We start from the raw sequence: 21,215 nt of genomic DNA on the forward strand, positions 1-21,215 counted from the left end.
AGAATTTATTGTGACAGTGTCATGTGTGCACGTAATTGACTCCATTACATTCCCTGGTACTTCCCTTTTCTCTCCCTTCCTCCTGCCTACACCTGCTTTCTTTCCTCTACTCATATTAGTGAAAAATGGCATCTCTATCTTAGAGTTTAGATTCACCTCATTTGGTCATAACTCTAAATCTATGAAGAAACCAGTTTCAAAGAATTTTAGATGTTGTTTTAAACTTTCTTCAGATGTAATGGAGATGCAGAGGGTTCTCCAATTCTGAAGTTCTTTTTGTGATTTTACACTTGCTCCCATTTGCACTGAACGGCCGGGTCACAGTTTAGGGTCTCTGGAAACTGATATTGGGATGGAGTGTGAGCTGCAAAGCATTCATTAGTATTAAATGCATGTGAAGGTTAGGAAGGGAGAAATAGGATTGGGCACTCGGAAGTCTGACTGTGATGCAGACATAAAAAGCTCCAGAATCTTCACCGGGAGTTCAGAAAAAAGTCATCACTTAAAGAATTCCAGGTTCTGCCCAAATGACTTTACCTTTATACTCCCACCTCTCTCAGTCACCAGATGTGGGCTGACCTCTGACCCATCCATTTCCCACAACTCAGGTGGATCCTGAAGACACTGCCAGGTGCAGGCTGGTTGGCTGCTGAATGCAGTCTCAACAGCCAGCATGCAGCAAGGGGATTTGGATAACAGTTCTCATGGTCAAAAACTGCTTTTTCCTGAATACTCTCCAATGCTCCATGTTTTCCCTTCCCTGAACTTGGCCTCTTTGTGAGGAAGCGAATCCGTTAGAAATGACATTAATCGAAACCCCATAGATTCTAAAGGAGTGATACAAATAAAAGAATTATTGGGGAAATAAACCACAGGGTAACCAAGTCTTCATCTTCTAAGGTAAATGGTTCCTAACTCCTTAATTACTACAATTAGCACATAGAACATTTTCTGAATAATTCCTGTAGTTGACATTTTATAGTAATTTTTCGTCATTTGTGTTCTTAAAAGTTCATGGAGGGTGAATAACATTTCTTATCTGGTGTTTAATATATAATATTAACACTCTTGTTAAATGTTTTCTAAATGAACACACAAAGTTTATACAAAGAATTCTTTGCAATCCAAATATTACCTTCCCATTTCAACTTTTCCTTTTTTACTGTGTAAAGGAATTAGTGAGAACAGAGAAATAAAAAGAAGCAATAAATCAACATTTAAAAAATCACAAAATTATTATGATATGTCTAAACAGGATATCATAAGGCTAGATATTATGCATGCATTGAACAATAAAGTAAATACTTAGCAATAAACTTTCAAGTTTCTTAACGTGAATGATTTCTATTTCTATCAATATTACATTCCCTCAGGAAGTAGGTTGGTACTTTGTCTTTTTACTGGGCACTAGATAATTCAAAAGTAAAAAGCCATTTGTGGAACCTTGCCACATATATCATATTCCTCGCAATAAAATAATAATTCCAATATAGCAATATTGAATAGAAATCTAGAAAAGAAAATGACTGCTCAAGAATACAATAGAAGTGGAAACTATTTACATTTCTAAAAGCAAACAAACACGGCTAAATTATATTGTTATATTGTGAGCATGGACGAATATGTAACAACAAATCCCATCATTGTGTACAACTCTATTGCACCAATAAAAATGTGGAAAAAAATAATAGCAAACAAGCAAACCAAAATCAGAAGAGTGTGAATTTCCCTGCAGCTTATCATAGCTTAAAGGTTTTACATTTCTCTGCAACATTTACCTTTGGGTCAAGTACCATGTCTTAATTTTCCTAGATTGCCATTACTATTTCTATTATAGATAGTAACTTTACTATTTGTAAACTTGATTTTAAAGCATCACCCAAGTCTTCCTTAAGTTCGATTTGTGGTCTATTTCTGTTATACCACTACATTGTCTAAAACCTTTTTGTTTTCCTCTTCTGACCTCTATGGTAAATTTCTGGAATTCTTTGATGCCTAAGTTTTCTCATTTGGCTTCTATGATCAATCATCTGAATCAACCTTAGCAGCCAATTTAATGTCCTCTAATTCTAACCTCATGATATTTGACCTCTTCAATATTTCACTGAATGTTATGTCTGAGGGATCTATTAATCCTTTCATCTATCTTTCCTTCCTTCTTTCCCTACCTCTTCTTCTGCTTCACCTTTTTCAAAATTCCTTGTTTTATTTATTTTATTCTATTATGCATAACAGCCATGGATTTTAGGCTAGTACCCTTAGATCCTAAAAAAATATTGCTCAATTCTGTGATTGTTTTTGGCACTTAGGAAATAAGAATTACACTAGTGATGAGAAAGAAAGAAAGGATAAGAGATTAAGTAGTGTCCTTTGACCTCTGCAAACTGTAATTGATAGAAGATAATGCTGTTCTCAAACTAGAATATCCAGTTTCTAAGGTTTTAGTAATAACTCAGAAAGACAGAAACTAGGTGAGGGTACTTATCTGACTGAGGCAAATCAAGTAATTACTCTAACGTGTAGCAAGGACTAAAGGTTCAAGAAAGAAGTGATAGTTCTTGGGACAAGGTGGGTAGGATGTATAAAGGAGTTATTTATATAGTCTAAATGAAAAGATAACCTTGCATTTGGAGTGAAGAAGTCTGACATCAGCTTAAATGAAAGTCGTGATTCTTCCCTTTTTTCTATGTTTGATGCAGTTCACAGACCCAGAGTCCACTAACTGAATAGAATATAGGGTTTCCTTAAGGAAAGTATCTTGCAAAATGCCACCCCAAGCATATGCCATAGTTATTCCTCTAGTTTCTTAACACAGGGACTGTGGCTACAGGTAAATATAAATTCACAGGAAGGGAGTTATATCCAGATATTCAGGGCTACAACATAAAGTGTCCTAATCAACACTGATACAGGAGTTCTGAAGTCCCAAAATTCTTCTTATTGGAGCTGAGGCTTATGAAGATCAGTGAGTACAGTTGTTGTGGCTTAATCCCGTCTCAGATTGGGCCACAATCTGAGAATTCACAAACCTGATAAGTGGTTATTTTCCTTATTTTTGGATGCAAAATTAGGATGAAGTATTTATCAGCTGGCAGAACCCTCATATGACCTGACCTTTTAACAAGGTCATTTAACCAAGTCATTTAACAAGGACCTATGTTAGCCCATCATTAGACCTTAATTTTGAATGAAATGTTCTAGGTAGTTAAAGTAATTTGTTAGTTTACTTGACTCTAAAGTTGGACCTGGGTTTCATGTTGATCTTTCTGGTATTATCTGACAATTATATTGTGACCACCAGAGGTGCATGTATTTCCTGGGATAGAACTCATTTGATGGAACAGAGGACAAAATCATGAGATGTTAGTCATCAAAATAAAGAAATACTTTTGATTCCACCTCAGTTTTATCCTCCCAAAGTTTCATGTTTGAACACCATTACAGTTTGGACATGAGGGATGCCCTAAAAGCCTATGTGTTAGGCGATGCAGAAATGTTCAGAGGTTAAAAAATTGGATTATGAGAGTTGTAACCAAATCAGTGGATTAATCCTTGTGATGAATTAATAAATTAATTAGATTACTGGGCAGAAACTAAAGGCAGTTGGGACTTGGCTAGAGGAAGTACGTCTCTGGGGGTATGTCCTTGAGGATTATGTACCTTGTTCCTTGCTCCCCGCCACTCCCACTCTCTCCTTCTCTCTGAAGCTTGGCTGCCATGAGCTGAGAGGCTTTCCTCACACTTCCAAGTGATATTTCACCTCAGGCCCAGAGTAATGGAATTAGCTAACAATGAACTAGGACCTCAAAAGCTGTAAGCCCAAAAGAAACTTTTCCTTCCTTAAGTTGTTCTCGTTGGACATTTTGATCATGGTGACAGCAAGCTAGTAGAGATGCTAAGAAAATAAAGGGCTAAAAATAAAAGCTGAAATGAGCATTTCCTTGCAAACTCTTATAAGAACCCAGCAAGCAAAGTGTTGTTTTGTTGATAGACCACAATATTACAAATGTCATAAAATAAAGGGTGGCATTCTCTTCATTTTAGTCCTGAAGAGCTTCAGGTAATTGAGGACCCAAGGGCATTGGTGACCCCACCCAAATGACAGTCAGTGGGGAAATTCATAGCAAAAATACCAAAATGAAAACATGGTGTTCAGAAGAATGGTTAGCAGGCCCTACAGGCACAGTGAGGCTCACAGTAGCTCAGCAAATGTGGCTGAGCCCAGAAGTGTCCAAGCAGTGCTTGGACAATGTTTATTTCAAGGTGGCCAGGATTGTAGAGTCTGACATGGATAAAATACTGCCTCACTTGCTTTGGTTTATTTAGCTCATCACTAAAAATTTCAATGAAGCAGCCTTTGTTTTAAAATATTTCAAGGTTTATTGCAGCCCTAAATTTTTATAGTCAGTTTGTCAAATAATTCAATAATTTTGGAGAGCAACAATCCTTTCAGTTGTAAAGAAGACTATATTTATACTTAATTAAGCAGTCTACTCATTTCAAACAAACTAAAGATGATGATAAATACTAATGTGTTGCCTTTCAATGTAAAACTCGCAGAGGGCAACATTATGTTATTCTACAACTCTGTACAGGTCTGAGTACGTTATGATCTCTTTTTTCCAAATAATTTTTTTCTGCAGTAAGATCTTTAGAGAAAAATCAACTAGTGGAATTATAAGGAAATAGTCCACAAAATTAATTGCTTCTTCAGAAGTATAGTATTCAAGTAAGTAGGCATGAAAGCATTTCCACACATTATTAATTTTAGTGATCTTTGGATTTCAAATAGACCCATAATAATATTAGTAATAACAAATGCTAACAGATGTGCTAACAATACTGAAGGCATGTTTATACAGACTGTTTTACTTCATACACGTTCACAATAATCTTCCTAGTACTAATGTTTTCTTGTCACTTGGATAAAGTAACTGAGTATTAGAAACAATGATTATTGGTTCACACAAGAAGCCGATGGACGAGCCCAGATTAACAAATACTGTCTGTAGAGCCCATACTCCAGGTTCACTTCAATGCTACTGAACAGTATTGTGATTATGACGAAATTATTAAAGCAAAGTAAAAACTTACCAAGTTTTTCCAGTATTACAGTGACCACATGTCAAAAAACAAACTGCTTGGGGTCTCCCTTTTCTTCATTGCTTTGGTCTATCTTGGGATACCATTCTTGAAATAGTAACTGCTGTGTTTTAGTTCCACTTTTAGTTTTCCTAATTGTGTCTTCCCTCAATTTAATCATGGAGCAGGATCAACTTGGATTTCAAATTCCCCTTTGTTAAAAACTTAATTGAATCTATTGTTCTTAAAAGTATTTGATGGACAGAAAAAGAATTGCTTGCTTTCTTTGTTATTTCGAATTTCAAAAGGCTCTTCCTAAACTCTAAGATTCAGAATCTTGCTAATTTAGGCCACAAAAAGTGTAGATGAACAGACAAAAAGCATCGTCAGCGTAGAGGGATGATTCAAGGAAAAGATGAACTAGTGTAGTTCCAGCAGATCAGAGAGCTCTGCACTACCTGGGACAGACCCAAAAGAACAGAAGTGCCTTGCACTTTTGCACACATTCCTACACCTCTGGCAGCTTTTTCTCAAGACCTCTTTCTTGAGTGTGTGGAAAGGTGGAGAAAGTTCAACTTTATCCCCAGCCTTCTTGTGAGCACTACAAGAAAGCCAAGAGTTGAGGGGCACCGAACAATGAGCTTGTATGATGAAAGTGATGTGATGGGATAAAGAGATGGCAACATAGGCTGTGGATCAATAACCAAAGCCAGAGTCAGATTTTAAAAATATGGATTCAAATGATCTGGTGGGCAGATCTTGAGTTCTCTGGAGTGACCACAGAGAATTGATCACAAATTGCCCTGTCTAGTAAATTGCAGCAGATATATTGGCAATGAAGCCAATATTTCAGACTAGTCAGGAGAAACTATATTTACTTCAGGTCAAGAAATCACTCCCGTGAAGACAATATGATTAATAATTCCTGTCCCATCTCAAGGCACACCCCAAGGAAGAAGAAAATGAGTGGTAAGGAAGAACCATGAATTTGTCTTAGCTGAAGTCTTCAACTGACTGAAAGTGACCTTCATTGACCAGGTTTGAAGTGAGTGTTTTTTTTTTCCCCTTCCTTCAATGTAAATGGAATATTGTGAACTAAGTTGAATTATTTTATAGAGAAATAAAGCCCTGATTTCACATGCCAAGTTGCAACTTGGAAGTCTATGAACTTTAAAAATTGTAAAATATCTACTCTCAAATCCTCAGAGTGAAATTTTACTCATTTGCCTTCATTGAAATATATTACTTCAATCACATACTACTGGACATTTAAAAAAAATTGAAGCGCTCATATTTTTAATATTTCTATCTGTTTCTACCAAGGATTTAGATACTGCTATTGAGTTATAAATAGAGTTGATGACACTGTAAAAGAAAGCCACGTAGTCATGGCACCATGTAGGAAAAATTATTGAACTGGAAATCAAAGTTCAAGGTCAAATACACATTTTTAGGTGGTTTCCTGGAACCAAAATTGCAATGTGAAAATATAAAGATATAGGTAGTTATTACCTTGAAAAGATGTATTCATTTATAAAGGGAAGTAACTGTTTTTCTAGTATATAATACTAAAAATAAATTCACCTTAAATATGTATCTCTATATCTATCCAAATATGTAGTATTAGTTTCCTATTGCTACTTTAATAACATTACCATGAATTCTGTAGTTTAAAATAACACAGATTATTTTTCTGTTTTAGAGGCCAGAAGTCCAACATGGGTCTCACCGAGTGAAAGTCAAGGTTTAAGGAGGGTTGCTAGAGGAACCTCCTGGAAACTCCAGAGGAGAATGGGTTTTTTTGCCCTTTCCATTTTTTTTACAGGTGGGGTACCTGCATTCCCTGATCTATGGACCCTTTTTTTATCTTGAATGTCAGCAACTGTAGTGCATCACTCACTTCTGAATCCTTCCTCATAGTTTCTTATTCTCACTTTTACTCCCCTAACTCTGTCTCTAATTGTATAAAGATTCTTGTCGTTACAATGGGTTCCAGTGGAATAAGGAACAATTCCAGATAATCTCTCCATCATAAAATTCTTAACTTATATCAACAAACTGCATTTAAACACTTAAGATAACATATTTAGCAGTGCTAAGAATTAGTAAATTTCTGGAAGTCAAAGTTCGTAGTGAATATACATTTGTATGTGGCTTCCTGGGTGCATTTTCACATTATTCCATCTACTGCAAACATAAAATGATCGTACAATATGTGAGAACCCTGTCAATAGGGCAACTTCTTATACTGGCGCACCACTGCACTCATAGATCTGTGGGAAACATTTTTAAATGTACAACTTAGCAGATGTCTACAATGATTCATATATATATGTATGGACATAATCATATTTGTGTAAAGTATGATGTTTTGTGCCAAATTTTAATGTTACACATGAATTCAAATATCCAAATATAATTTGTTCAAAATTATTGCTTAAAATTAAATTTTAGGAATATGAATATATAAATAAAAATTGTATTATTATAAAAACAATTGAATTCTTGCTAGGTGAGCAAGGTGACAAAAGGACAACGTTACAGGAAAAGCTGTTCCCTCCCTCCCTCCCTTCCTTCCTATTTCAACGGGCATTGAGATGTAATACATTTGCAATAAAATACATCTTTTGAAGTGAACGATTGAATGATTTTCAGTGGGTGAAGAGTTAAATAGTCATCACTATTAATATACTGTTTTAGAAGTTTTAGGCTTACAAAAAATTTTAGTATAAGTACACTCTTTCTAAGTAGAGGGATTTCTCTCATCCACAAAACCTACCTTCATCACAATTTTTTTTCTGTTATTAACATCTTGCATATGTTTGCAGAAGTTACTTTTTAAAAAACATTCTTTATTGGATTGAAGAAGTCCCTTCTATTCCTAGTTGTCTAAAAGTTTTTGTCATAAATATATATGTTGTCTAACTTTTTTCTGCCTCTATTTTATATAATCATTGTTTTTTAACGTTGAACTAGTCTTAAATACCTGGTATAAGTCTTAGTTGCTCATATTGTATAATTCTTTTTATACAGCATTATATTTGATTTTGAAATATTATGTGGAGGAATTTTCCATCTGTGTTCATGACAGACATTGATCTATGGTTTTCCTTTCTTGTACTTTCTCAGTTTTGTTTTGGTTTTAGGGTAATGCTGGGTTTATAGATTGAACTAGAATGTATTATTACGGCTTTTATTTTTTGTAAGAGACTGTAGATTATTGGTATAATTTCTTTTTAAAATGTTTCCTAGAATCAGGAACCCACTGGGACCTGATAGACTCTGTTTTAGAACTTATTACATGTTAATTCAACTCTCTAATAGATATCTGTCTATTCAGGTAATCTTTAGGTTTGTGTGAGTTTTGCTGGGTTGTATCTTTTAAGGAATTGACATTCAGGTTATCAAATTTTGGGACATGGTATAATTTATACTAATGCTTTATAAGATTGGCAGCAATAGTTCTTTTCACCTTTCTGTAGCTTGCATTCTTTCTAAATTTGTCAACCTAGCTAGAGTTTTATCAGTGTTATTGATTTTTCAAAAAAATTATTTTGGTTTTGTTCATTATTCTTTATTGATTTCTCTTTTCAATTTCATTGATTTTTGTTCCAGCTTGTATGATTTTTTTTTTTTTCTTTCTGATTACTTTGAACTTTACTTGCTCTTCTTTTTTTAGGTACCTAAGGTAGTATCTTAGATTATCGATTTCGGATATTTCCTCATTTTTGACAATATGCATTCAGTGCTACAAATTCGCTGCATCCCAACAAATTCGATAAGTTGTAATATTACATTAATTTAATTGGTGATAATTATTGGCAATAATTAAATTTTTGTGAGACTTCTTTGATTTATTTGTTATTTAGACTTTTGTGGAACAGTTTGATTAAATCTCCAATAATTTTTTACTTTTTCAGCTGTTTTCCTGTTTATTTCTTGTGTCATTCCATTCTTGTCAGACAGCATACTTTTAAAGATTTTTATACTTTCAATTTGATAAGGTGTATTATGTTGTCCAGAACACATCTTGATGAATGCTTTCAGAGAGTCAAAGGATAATGTGCATTATACTGTTTGAGGACAAACATCCATAGATGCCAATTAGATCCAGTTGATTAATGATGATGTTTTATTCAACTATGTCCTTACTGAGTTTTTCTATTCTCCAACTGGCAATAACTGATAGGAGGTGTTGAGGTCTCCAGCACTAAGAATGGATTCATCTATTTCTCCTTGCTACTCAGTTTCTGCCTTGTATACTTGTTAGGTGCACAGTAAGTATTGTAGTCTTCTTGAGTAATTTACCCATTTGTAGCTATGTTGTGCTCATCTGTAGCTATGTTGTGCTCATCTGTAGCTATGTTGTGCTCATCTGTATGCCTGATAATTTTATAATTTTCCTTGCCATAATTTCTAATTTGTGTGAAATTAATATAGTGATTCTTTCCTTTGAGTATTGATAGTACGGTATTACTTTCTCCATCTCTTTACATTCAATTTGTCAACATCTTTACATTTAAAGTGGGTTTCTTATAGACAATATATAGTTGTTCTTTTTTAATTCATTCTGACAGTCTTTTAATTTATGTATTGACATTTAAAGAAATTATTAATAGAGTTGTACTAATATCTATCTTATTTGTTACTGTTTTTCTATTTTTGTCCTTGTTTTTTATTTTTCTTTTATTTTCACCATGTTTCTACCTTCTGTGATTTTGAACACTTTTATTTGATTCAAGTTTTTCCCATTTCTTGCCATATCACTCATAACTGCTTTCATAAAAATGATTTCTTTTAGGGGTTGGCACAGAGTTTTTAATATACATTCCAATAGATCTAAATACTATTTCAAATAGCACTGTTCTACTTCACAGTTGTGCAAGTATTGTAACAGAATGTCCCCAACCCTCTCTCCCATTTCTTATAATATTGCTGCCTTTTATTTCTCATACATATAAACTATAATCATTGAATACATAGTTGCTGTTGTTATTTTAAACAAGCTCATTTTAGGCCATTAAGATTAATAAAATATTTGATTTCAGCTTCATTTAATTTTTTCTCTAATGCTCTTCATGCAGACCCAAGTCTCTGCCTATATTTTTCTTTGTTTTGAAGAATTTATTGAGATACTTCTCATAAGGCAGGTCTACAGGCCAGGTTAGTTAGGCTCTAGAAAGACTCTAGTTTGTTAGACTGTAGCAAAACATATTTTCCTGAAGGCAGGCCTATTAAGAGGAACAAACCAACCCTCAATGTTGCAACTATTTCCCAATTTCCAGGCCCAGCCTCTGCATTTTTTGACAGTCATTTTTGCCAAACTCATTCCCATCTTAATTTCTCACTGATTTCATCCTCTATTCTACTTTAACTCTAATTTTATCTCACTTTTGGACTGTTGTCCTTGATCTGCCTAGAGTACCACCCCCCAATCCCTTAACTTTGATATTCTTTGGCCATATTGAGACGTACAATCCATTAATCCTACCATGTTTTTACAGTCTCTCAAATGTCTGATTTTCCAACTTTCCTCATTAACATGATACATTTTGTGGTTGATATTTAATCAGTTCCTTTAATACATCCTTGACCCTTGGCCATATCTTTTCTTCTTCCTATTCTCAAGAATTTATCCTATTCTACAGAATTTATCTTGCCAATTTTATCATTAACAACTAAGTCTGAAAAGTATCTAAGCAAACTGAAGGAGTCTTACTATAAATTCTTTTAAATTCTTGCTCATAACATAAACATCAAGTTGATGCTCAATACTAAAGAAAATATATATTCTTTGATTTTTTTTCTTTTTTGGAGGGGTGGGGGCAGGGCAGGGGGTGGACTGGAAGAATCTTGCTATTTTGCCCAGACTGGCCTTGAACTCTTGGGGTAAACGATTCTCCTTCCATAGTCTCCCAAATAACTGGAACTAGAAGCACACATTGTGGCACCCCACTACATTTTTCTAAATTATCAGTTAGTTAGTCTCAATTTTCTTTCTCCCAATGTTGCCCTCCTGAAGAAAATGGATTTACACCCCCATGTAAGACAACCACTACCTTTTAAAGTAAAATTGAAATGCATATTAAATACACATATGGCAAGGGCTGACTTTGCCACAGATCTTTTTTTCCAAGACGTTTACAATAACTTCTTGAGGATAGGAGATATTAAGTGAATAACAGTGTGGTATAATAAAACAGGGAGCTACAGGGGTAGGGTGTGGGGGTCTCAGATATGATTGGAATTGTTATCACAGCTGGAAAATTTTTTCTTGTTGTGAAGGTGTCTTGAGCTAATAAGAATTATTCAAATGGAGAAAGAGAAGGTATGACATTCTGAGCAAAGTAAACAGCAAGTGAAATTGAACTAAGGTGGGAAACAGCATGCTAATTGTTGTTTTTTCAGCCATTATTATACTCAGTAGCCTAAAATCCACTGGGAAAATAAATGAGCTCCCAGAGAGTAAACTCAGAACACCTGAACAGAATAACATTGTGGCACCTGGGAAATAGATATTGGCTGGAAAATCACCTGGAAACATGCTCAGAGTAATGTTGTGCCATATTTGCTTGGCCATATGGCAACATTTCTGAGTTGCAATGCCAGAACCATGCAAAAATTTGGCAAACAGTATAAACTGTGGCACTCAAAAGCTAATGTATATGCCTCCTAATCCCTCTTAGTTCAGCCCCATTCATTTATGTCTTACTCCTATTCACCATACTACCTTATTAAGGGATTTTTCCTTTTCATTTTATTTTCATTTGTTCTGATTAGTTATACATGACTGTAGAATGCATTTGTGCATTTTGGTAAATTATACATAAAAGGAGCATAATTTCTCATTTTTCTGATTGTACATGTTGTAGGATCACATTAGTCATGCAGTCATATATGTACATGAGGTAATAGTGTCTGTTTCACTCTACTATCACTCCTACCTCCATACCCCTTTCCCTCCCTTCACTCCTTCTACCTAACTAAAGTAACTAAAGTAACTATATTCTTCCATACCACCCTTCCTTATTGTGAATTAGAATCTGCATATTCAGAAAACATTCAGTCTTTGAATTTTTGGGTTTGGTTTATTTCGCTTAGGATGATAACTCCATCCATTTACCAACACATGCCATAATATCATTCTCCTTTTAAGTTGAGTAATATTCCACATTTTCTCTATCCACCCATTTGTTGAAGGGGAAAATTTTGTTTTCAGGTATGCGTATACTACATACTTAGTGAATGTCAAGTCTCAGCCTCATCTATGTGATATTTTGTATCCTTCAGGAGACAAGAAACAGCCCTGTGCATATCTCCCAGATTTCAATGTTACATTTCAACATTCCCAATGCACCACTATTTATAAGATTTTAGAGAGAAGGAAATGGGTAATTGTCTTTAAATATATTTTACAGGTAATTATTTGTGTACAATGGAAATGAGAGTGAATTACCACAAAGATTGCTCTGATTTCTCACTTCTCTTGCATTTTGAGTCCATATATGCTCTCATCAAAAAGTCAACTATATTTCTCTACTCACACTGTGGAGAACCTGTGGGCCTGAAGTGAATAAGAACAACAACGATAAAAACTGCACAGATATGAGTGATATAACTGTTCTGAACCTAGACCTAAAGAGAAATTGTTAACTTCTGCTCTGGAGATTACTATGTGAATAAAGCCAAGCAACCTGCTGGCCAGAGACTGAGCACCCATCTTTAGAAAGTCTGATTCAACAGAGGAGAAGCCACAGACAGTACCCAGACTCCAGCCTTCCTGCCAGTTCACTTCAGAAACCTGATGCAGCATGAACTTTGGAGACCAATATGTATTGTTTTATGCGATTGAATTTTAGCATCACTATTTTCCCTGTGTTTCAGATGTAATACTTGGAACATGAAACATAATATTTATAAATGGGAAGAGTCCTGTTACCATGTGTTCATACCTAAGCCTTCATCATCTTTGCTAAGGTATACTTGTCCAAAGTTCTAGTAGACTCTGTTCATAATTGGAAGGTGGAAAATAGAGTTAATTGAACTTTAGAATAAGTACAATGAGATATTCACTGAAAAATAGAATGGCTGTAGTTTGGAACTATCAGTATTAGAAACATCTTTAATATTTCCTTTTTTCATTTGAGATTTAATACTCATTCTCAATATGAAAAATGTTCACATAAAATCAGAAACATGTTCACCTCAGAGGCAGGATGTGTCTCTGACTTCATATCTGGTTTGGATGGAACACACAGAGTAAGTGGGTATGAAAAGGGTATTTACTCACATTATGAGGCTTTCTGGGAAGAGCAAGACAGCTAAAAACCATGTCTAAAAATAGACTGAGAGAGGAAGGAAAGCTTTTTTTTTTGGTCTGTTAGCATAGCTCTGTGAGAGTTTCCACAGGTGATTTGCACTTCCCACTTGTGCCAAAGGAAGGATCACACAGGCCTTCTCTAATCAGCTGTGCAGATGTAGGGCAGAAGGGCAATAGGGAGGTGTGAGATGCAAAAGGTGTAAGCAAACATAAAAATGATGTGAGTCTGTCTTCCAATTTGCCACTGAAGTTTCACCTGAAGTCTAAAACATGCCACATGTTTTAGTAAAACAGTTTACTTGAAAAACTATAAATTCAATGAAATATAATTTAATATAATTGAACACTCAGTTTTTCAAGTAAACGGTTAGGTGCTTGATGAGGCCTGCAGATGAGGTCAATGTAGGCAAGAGTTCCCTGTGTGCCTTGCTGAGAGACCAGCACTGTGTATTCTGAGAATTAAACTGATGCCTAGTTCACTACCTATGATATTTAGAACTCTGCACCTATGATTGGAATGTCTCTCCAGGACACTTCTGTTCTTTTCACACTTCCAAATATTATTGACAGTGAATTAGGCACACATTTCTTAACAGTAATGGATTTTCTAAGGCAAGAGATTCCTAGAGATTTTTTTTATTCCAAGCAGGGCAAACTTGGTAGGAAATAGTTTTTATTTGTTTGTTTTGTTTTGTTTTGTTTTGTTGTTTTTTTGTTTTTTGTTTTTGTTTTTTGAAATTGGCTGACTGAATAGACAGAATAAAGGGAGGGATAAAATTCTAAAACTTTCAGCAGTGAACATTAGCCAATCAGTCTATCAACTGGTCCCACTCTGCAAAAACTTAGTAAACTAAGTTAATTAGTTAATTAGCTGATGGGTGCCCATTATTGAACTCCAGAAAGACAGAAAGGCACACATCGGAAAGGTGGGGAGTGCAGAGGAGCTTACCCTGGTGATGATTACCGCAGAGTCCCCATCAGGAACCAGTCTTGAAAATCAGGATTAGGTCCTGTTCCCCACGGTGTTGAAGATTAAACAGCCAAGAAATGCCCACACAAGAACCAAACATTTTATTTAAAGGATAGGACAGAGAGAAAAACAGGAGAGAGTCCCCTGGAGAAGAGGGGGTTCACAGTCTGTGCCTGAGGGAGTGGAAGTGTCCGGTACCTTTGATACTTTACAGGTATCCTTTCTTCCCCTGTCCCTCTCCTCCTATCCTGCCTATGTGGGCAAAGGCACAAAGGGAGCTGTCCAGGAACCCCTCCCTAGTTTCCATATCTGCTCAGAAAGGGCTGAAGGGAGCTGCCCAAGAGTAATTATTAACAACTCCTTGGTGGGAGGAGCAATTCCTGGAGCCAGGTAAACTTGGCAAAAGATTGGAGGAGGGAGAGTGGTCTATAGGCATTAGCATTTTATTTCCTTCTGAATCAGCCCCCATCTTCCTGAGTCAATCATTCTTTATCTACACTGACTGTCCTTTTGCCCTGGTCTCAATGCCACTAGGTCTGATCTATTTTTAATCAATTTAATTTCCTTGTCCAGGCATGGTGGCTCATACCTGTAATCCCAGTGGTTTGGAAGGCTGAGTCAAGAGGATCACAAATTCAAAGCCAGCCTCAGCAACTTAGTAAGAGTTGTCTCATAATAAAAAGGCCTGGGGATGTAGCTCAGAGCTCCCAGATTCAATCTCTGCTCCAACAAAAAGGGGTCAATACACATGGGCACTGGATTCTGTGCCCTTGCTACATTTCAGCACAGACTTCTCTGTCAGTTGGTGGTAGCAGTTCTAAAGGAAAAGGTTGATGTCACAAAGATCACAGGCCTCTGTAATAAATGCAAGAGTAGTCATAAGTATTTAGTCATTTTTAGTTTCAATTAGGATGGGAAAATTGTTTCTGCCCCTCACCAAGAATTGTGATGGGAAGAGTCCGCCAAAACATAGGGTCTCAGGTGCTCAGTGACCAGTACAATGACACACATCAGTGTAACCAAACTCCAATTATTTTCTCATAACATGAAGTTGGGGGAGACAGCTGAGGGATAGGACAGGGACTCTATAACGTCACAAGTTGTGTCTGGGTATCATGACTTGTGGCCTCAAGGGTCCCAGGTGGCACCCCAGCCAGCATGTCTACCATCAAGACAGGAAGAAGGGGCATAGAGCTCTGCCAACTGCATCATCTTCCCTTTCATTGAAAAGTCAAAAGCTTTCCCAGAAATCCTTAATAGATATTTGCACACATCTCTTTAAACAAAATTGTGTCATAAAGTCCACCCTGGAAATGAGGGAAATGGGCAAGTTATTTATTTGGATAGATTGATACCACCTTCCCCCAACTGGAACTCTGTTTCAACAAAAAAGAAGTGGAGATAGGATAAGCAAAGAGCAATGTCAGATTCAATTAGCACCGGGCCTGAAAGGGTGATGAGAATGAACCAAATTCTCCCCGCCCAGCCAACTCCCCGGAGACTCTATTAGACTGCTTCTTGTTGCTGTAAGAAAACACCCACGATTGTGTAGTTTGTAAAGAGATGAGGTTTCTTTAGCTTAGAGTCCAAGACTTGGCAGGCCCTGAGACTGACCTTTGGTGAGGGTCATCCCAACATGGGGAATGGCATCATGGTGGGAGGACAAGTGAGGGGTAGAGATTGCCTGGCCAGAAACCTGGGGAGGGACAGGTTCTGCTCTTTTTATTACAACCCACACTTACAGGAACTATTGGAGGTCATGAGAATTACATTACTCCCTTCCAAGGGCACCATGCCCGGTGACAAAAACACCTCACACTAGACCACACCTCTCAACACTGCCACACTCAGGTCCAGGTCGCCAGACTATGAACCATTCAGAGTCAAAACCACATCCCATCATCACACACTCCAACAGAGCCAACATAGACAGAGCAGGATGTCCAGTGTGCAACAGGTGTGTATGTGGACCTGGGGGAAGGGTGCTCTCAGAAGGCACTGGAAGCAGCCAGAGCACCCATGCCACCACCTCTGTGATGTCACACTTGATACTTCTTTCCTTCCCTACCGTTGTCATGACACTCTGGGTGGGAACCTAACACAGATTACACTTGGCTCTCATTTTCCAAGAGAATCGGCATACCCATGCCACACTCTCAGGAAATGGTGCCTGGTGGTCAACCTCGAGTTGACTCTTCTTGGTTTCGACCAAGTCTATTTGCCTCATGTATCATCATGCTGCTCGTTATCACGAGCAGCGCTTTCTTCGCCTACCCGTGAGTCTCCCAGGGAAGCTCTGAGGTTTAGGCAATGATAGGGAAGAGGCAGGGAAGTGGGGACAGAGGGTCAGGAGGGAAAGAAGAATATGTAGTAAGCAGCTCAGAGGTCTAGAGTGCCTGAGGCATCTTAGGAACTGTGGGTGGCTGGGAATGCTGGTGACATTAGCTGGAGTCTCCATGTCATGTCTCTAGCCTGGATATTTACACCTGTCGTTAAGGTTTGTAAGTACGACTTCAGGTGAGCCAGGCCTCATGGGGAGCTCTGGGTTGGCCCAGACTAGAAGTGAGTCTGATTCTGGTTTCAGATGCCGATGGCTGGTGGGCAGTGGGGAGTGGGCCTTTGCCCTGGTCACCGGCCCCCTCTTCTTTCTGAGTCTTTGGAGCCTGGTTCGATTAAACATCTCGGACCCGGGCATCATACATCGAGGTAAGTCCTCAGAAACCTGGGAGAAGGAGTAGAATCCCAAGGGCTGATGCCCGCAGGGGTGATTTCTAAAGTGTGAAGCCCACCTATGGGCTCAGGATCCCTGCCTCCAAGTCATCATGACTTAGGCCCTGGCACTTCATTTCCCAAGCCACTGAGGTGTGAAGAAACAGAATCCTGGAGGTTTTTCAGTTACTTTAGAAGGGAGTACTGGGCAAGCTGGCAAGAGAGGCCAGCAGGCTCTTCCAAAGCACAGTTCACTCTTGCTCCTTCCCATTTCACACATGACATCCAGCACTGATCTCTCTTCCCAAGGGTGGAGCTCTGTAGAGAGCTCTTCTGGCTGGAAAGCCCTTCTCTTTGACTGCCAGCCCATCTGAGTGGTCAGCTTCCTCAACAAGGATCGGGATTCCACTGGAAACCTCCTCCCCACTCTTCTTTTTGCCCATTGATGATTCTCTGGGGCTGCTCCAAGCAGCAGTGAGAGAAGGGCCTCCTGACACTGCCCCAACCTCTTTCCATGCCAGGCTCCTTGGAGCAGGACCCGGAAGCAGGACACACTGCCTGGATGCACAGCCACGCATACCAGATGCCCTGGTGTAACCAGTGCAATTTCCATCGCCCACCTCGCACCCTCCACTGTGCGACCTGTAACATCTGCGTGGAGGTGAGTATTCCTCCTCTTTGTCCACTCACCAACCCAGCCTGGGGCACCTGGCCAGGACTGGGAACCTCACAGCATAAGTGGGCCAGGGGTGGGTATGAGACTGTCTTCTCAGACTGCTAAGGATGAATCTTTGCCACGCTTGGTCACTCATATGTGTTATCACCTCTGTGTCTGCACCTGTCCTGAGAGACAGGCCTTCAATGCACAGGTGTTGACATGAGAAGCACATCACATCTGTGCTGGGCCTGGTGGAGTCAGGGGAAGAAAGCACTTGTCCCATCCCCTGCTTGCTGACACTAGATACCCAGACTCGAGGCCAGGTGTTTCCCTGCTCCGGGGATCTTTGCCAGTCTTCCTCTGGGTGTCCAAGTTGGAGGGATTCCTGGGTGCTGAGTGCTCTTCTCTCATGTGCACACCCTGCATGGGCGTCCAAGTGCAGAAGGCTGGCTGGGTAAGGGAGTTCTTTACATCCTTGCCCAGTATCTGAGAAAAGAGAGGCCCAGAGTTATTCTGTATCCTGCTCCAAGTGACACCAGGCAGTCTTGTCTTTAAAGACCTCACTCATGACAGCTGAGCTCTTGAACCATGGAGTCCTAACAAACATCTGCAGCAATGGAAATGCCAGGTTCTGCCTGGAGTTGGGAGCTTGTGTGTGGGACCAAGTGCAGGTGGCCCAGAATTTGGGGGGACTTGAGCATTTGGGGGCAATGCCGGCCAGGCCAGATAGACCGTGGACATCTGCCTCCTCTCTCCTAGGAGTTTGACCATCACTCGAGGTGGGTCAACAACTGCATTGGGCATCGGAACTTCCGGCTGTTCCTGCTCCTCCTGGTGTCCCTGTGTCTCTACCTGGTTGCCCTGGTGGTGACCTGCGTCATCTTCGTGGTCCGCACCACTGACATGGCCCTGTCCTTGGACAAAATCATAGCGTATCCACAGAGTCCCAAGGGCCCACACTGGGAACTCCACATGCTGTGGAGAGGGAGGGACGGACAGCCAAGAGGCGGGTCGCGGAGAGCAGGGCTGATGTAGGTGGGGCTAGAGGGAAAAGCCCCTTGGGAGGACCTGTCAAAGCAATGATGAAGGTGAGTGGGATCAGGGAGACAGGCGGGGTGGGATGGACGATGGCGTTAACTCTGGCAGGACTTGGCAGAGGGGTAATGCAGGTAGAAACGGGATAGGCAGGAAGACGGGCCGGTGGAGTCAGCTTTCGGTTAGGTGTACTGGACAAACTGTTCAGTCGAGAAAGGAAGATTCGGTGGGCGGGGCTCCATGAGGGCGGGGCCACTGGGCAGAGTCAGGCCAAGGGGCGGGGCCAGTGAGGTTTTGTCCCAGGGCTTGGCTTCTTAACCTGTGCACAGCATCCTCGTGGCTGTATTGGCCACTGGCGCCCTGCTGCCTGTCATCTTCGAGCTACTGGTCCAGGCTGTAGCCGTGAGCACCGCCAGGCGCCTCTACGAGGTCCAGGTAAGCAGGCCTGAGTGCTGGGCCGGATACCCGCTGGGCTGAGAGGCACATGACTGGAAAATAGCAAGGAACCTGAAGGTGTTCTGTTGAGGGAATGATGAGGATAAGGCTCCAAATGAAGCACCAGGTGGCACTGGCAATTAAGTTGACCCTGTGGGGGTCAAGAGTAAAATTGGCCCAGAAAGTTCAAGCGTGACATTATTTTGAATGAAGTGAAAATCTGGGAGCCATGGTACGATTTCTTCTAAAACTCTTCTATTGAGGAATAATTTACACACAGTAAAATTCACCCATTTTCTTATATGGTCAGGCATTTTGACAAATAGATACCATCCTGCACTGTCCACCATGATTAAAGTTGGACCAGTTTCATTACCAGAATCTACTTTCATCATCTTCAGTTGCCAAGTCTCTAGTGAAATGTGGTCTCCACTCTGGATTCACCAGACAGGGCTACCCCCCCCCCCCACCCACCCCCCCGATTACTGACAGCACCCGTGCAGGCATCATTACACGCACCCACTTTATCAATTGCTTGGTGGTTGGTAGCAAGGACTCTGGAGACACATTGCAGAATTCCATGTCACACCTCTGCAACATACCATCAGGGAGATCATGGGCATGCTAACCTGCCATCTGGTCATTCAGTGTCCCTATCTGTAACCAGGGAAGTGTGAGTTAATATGCAAAAGACACATAGAACAGTGGCTGGTAGCAGAAAGTTCCCTATGAGTCCCTGTTACAATGACTGCCATTCCTTCCTGTGGTCACTTACACATGTTTGTGCCTCATCTTAAAAGTCACACAAGCTCCACTGTTAATGTCCCACACCTCCAATGCACCTGGTGTATCCTCAGTACCTTATTCCCTGAAAGACTTGACCTCTCTCACTAACTTCACCCTTCACTTCCTGGCCCATGTGAGTCCAGCCCCTGCCTGTGCTGTCAGGATGATGCTCCCAGCAATGGCCAAAGCCAGCAGGCATTCTTCAGGCAGATCTTTCTGGGTTGGAAAATCCTCTGAAATCAGAAGTAGCCAAGCAAGCCCTATTGTGTGTCTTATTGCTTAACTCTCTGGGCTTCTCCTCTGTATGTAGCTAGGTGCCCTGGGCTGGGTAGCTATGCTTTGTCCATGATACCCTCTCTGTGAGCCATCCTGGGCATTCCTCATGGTGCTCAGGGCCTCATGTTACTGCTGGACACTGCACCATGAAGTAGGCTGGCCATTCTCTTTGCAGTGTGGTTTCAACCCCCAGTTCAGTGACTGGACTTTATTTGTTGGCTACTATGTATTGAACACGGGGCACTCTAGCTCTGATCTTCATCCCAGTCCCTCCTGTTTTCCAGTTTGAAACAGGGCATCACTCAGTTGCTAAGGTTGGTCCCGGGCTTGTAATTCACCTATCTCATCATCCACAGTGCTGGGATTACAGGTGTGTGCCACCGTGCCTGGCTTTGCTGAGGCATCTTTGATGCCCTGAGATGAATCTGGCTGGGTGTGTATCTGAGAGGCAGAGCATGTGCTTAGCATGTGCAAGACCCTGGTGCTTCAATCCCCAGCACACAAAGAATAGGATTCTGAAAAATGTGTGAACCAACAAACAAAAGTATCAACTTTTGGGGAAAAAGAAAAGAGAGAAAGGAACAGAGACAGGCCTGATGCCTTGATTGCCCCAGGATAAGTGGAAGGAGAGGCAGCAGGAAGGAAGTTGGGCAAAAGATGGGGCAAGAAGAAGATGCCCCTTGATTTTGGTCCTGTGAAGTGGGAGGGTGTTTGAGACGCAATTGGAACAAGAGCCCCAGGAGGTGAGCCAGGGATTGTAACTGGTCTGGGTGCTTCAGAGCTGTTGGATTCTATTCCTGTCTGATAGGGTCCCATGTGGGGAGAAGAGGGGATTCAAATTTACTGCAGAGTTCACAAAAATGTAGTAATTATCATTCCTTTAAGGATTTTCCTATACCTTATATACAAACTGTATTTTCTATATTTATACACATCTAACCAAA

General features: G+C 39.9%; 1 protein-coding gene across 1 annotated transcript in view; it reads left to right on the top strand.

The window, feature by feature from the left end:
- The window catches only part of LOC306637670 (palmitoyltransferase ZDHHC19-like), a gene marked incomplete at both ends in the record, with an annotated part of 199,296 nt that overhangs the window by 176,268 nt on the left and 1,813 nt on the right, over window positions 1-21,215 (top strand). The window contains 5 exons of the mRNA XM_079100440.1: window positions 16,505-16,648; window positions 16,957-17,078; window positions 17,603-17,742; window positions 18,499-18,671; window positions 19,104-19,209. Of these exons, the coding sequence (XP_078956566.1) occupies window positions 16,505-16,648; window positions 16,957-17,078; window positions 17,603-17,742; window positions 18,499-18,671; window positions 19,104-19,209 (685 nt within the window). The remainder of the gene's footprint in view (window positions 1-16,504; window positions 16,649-16,956; window positions 17,079-17,602; window positions 17,743-18,498; window positions 18,672-19,103; window positions 19,210-21,215) is intronic.

This window comes from Sciurus vulgaris, assembly GCF_902686455.1.
Source record: "Sciurus vulgaris genome assembly, chromosome: 10".
NCBI classification, from domain to species: domain Eukaryota; kingdom Metazoa; phylum Chordata; class Mammalia; order Rodentia; family Sciuridae; genus Sciurus; species Sciurus vulgaris.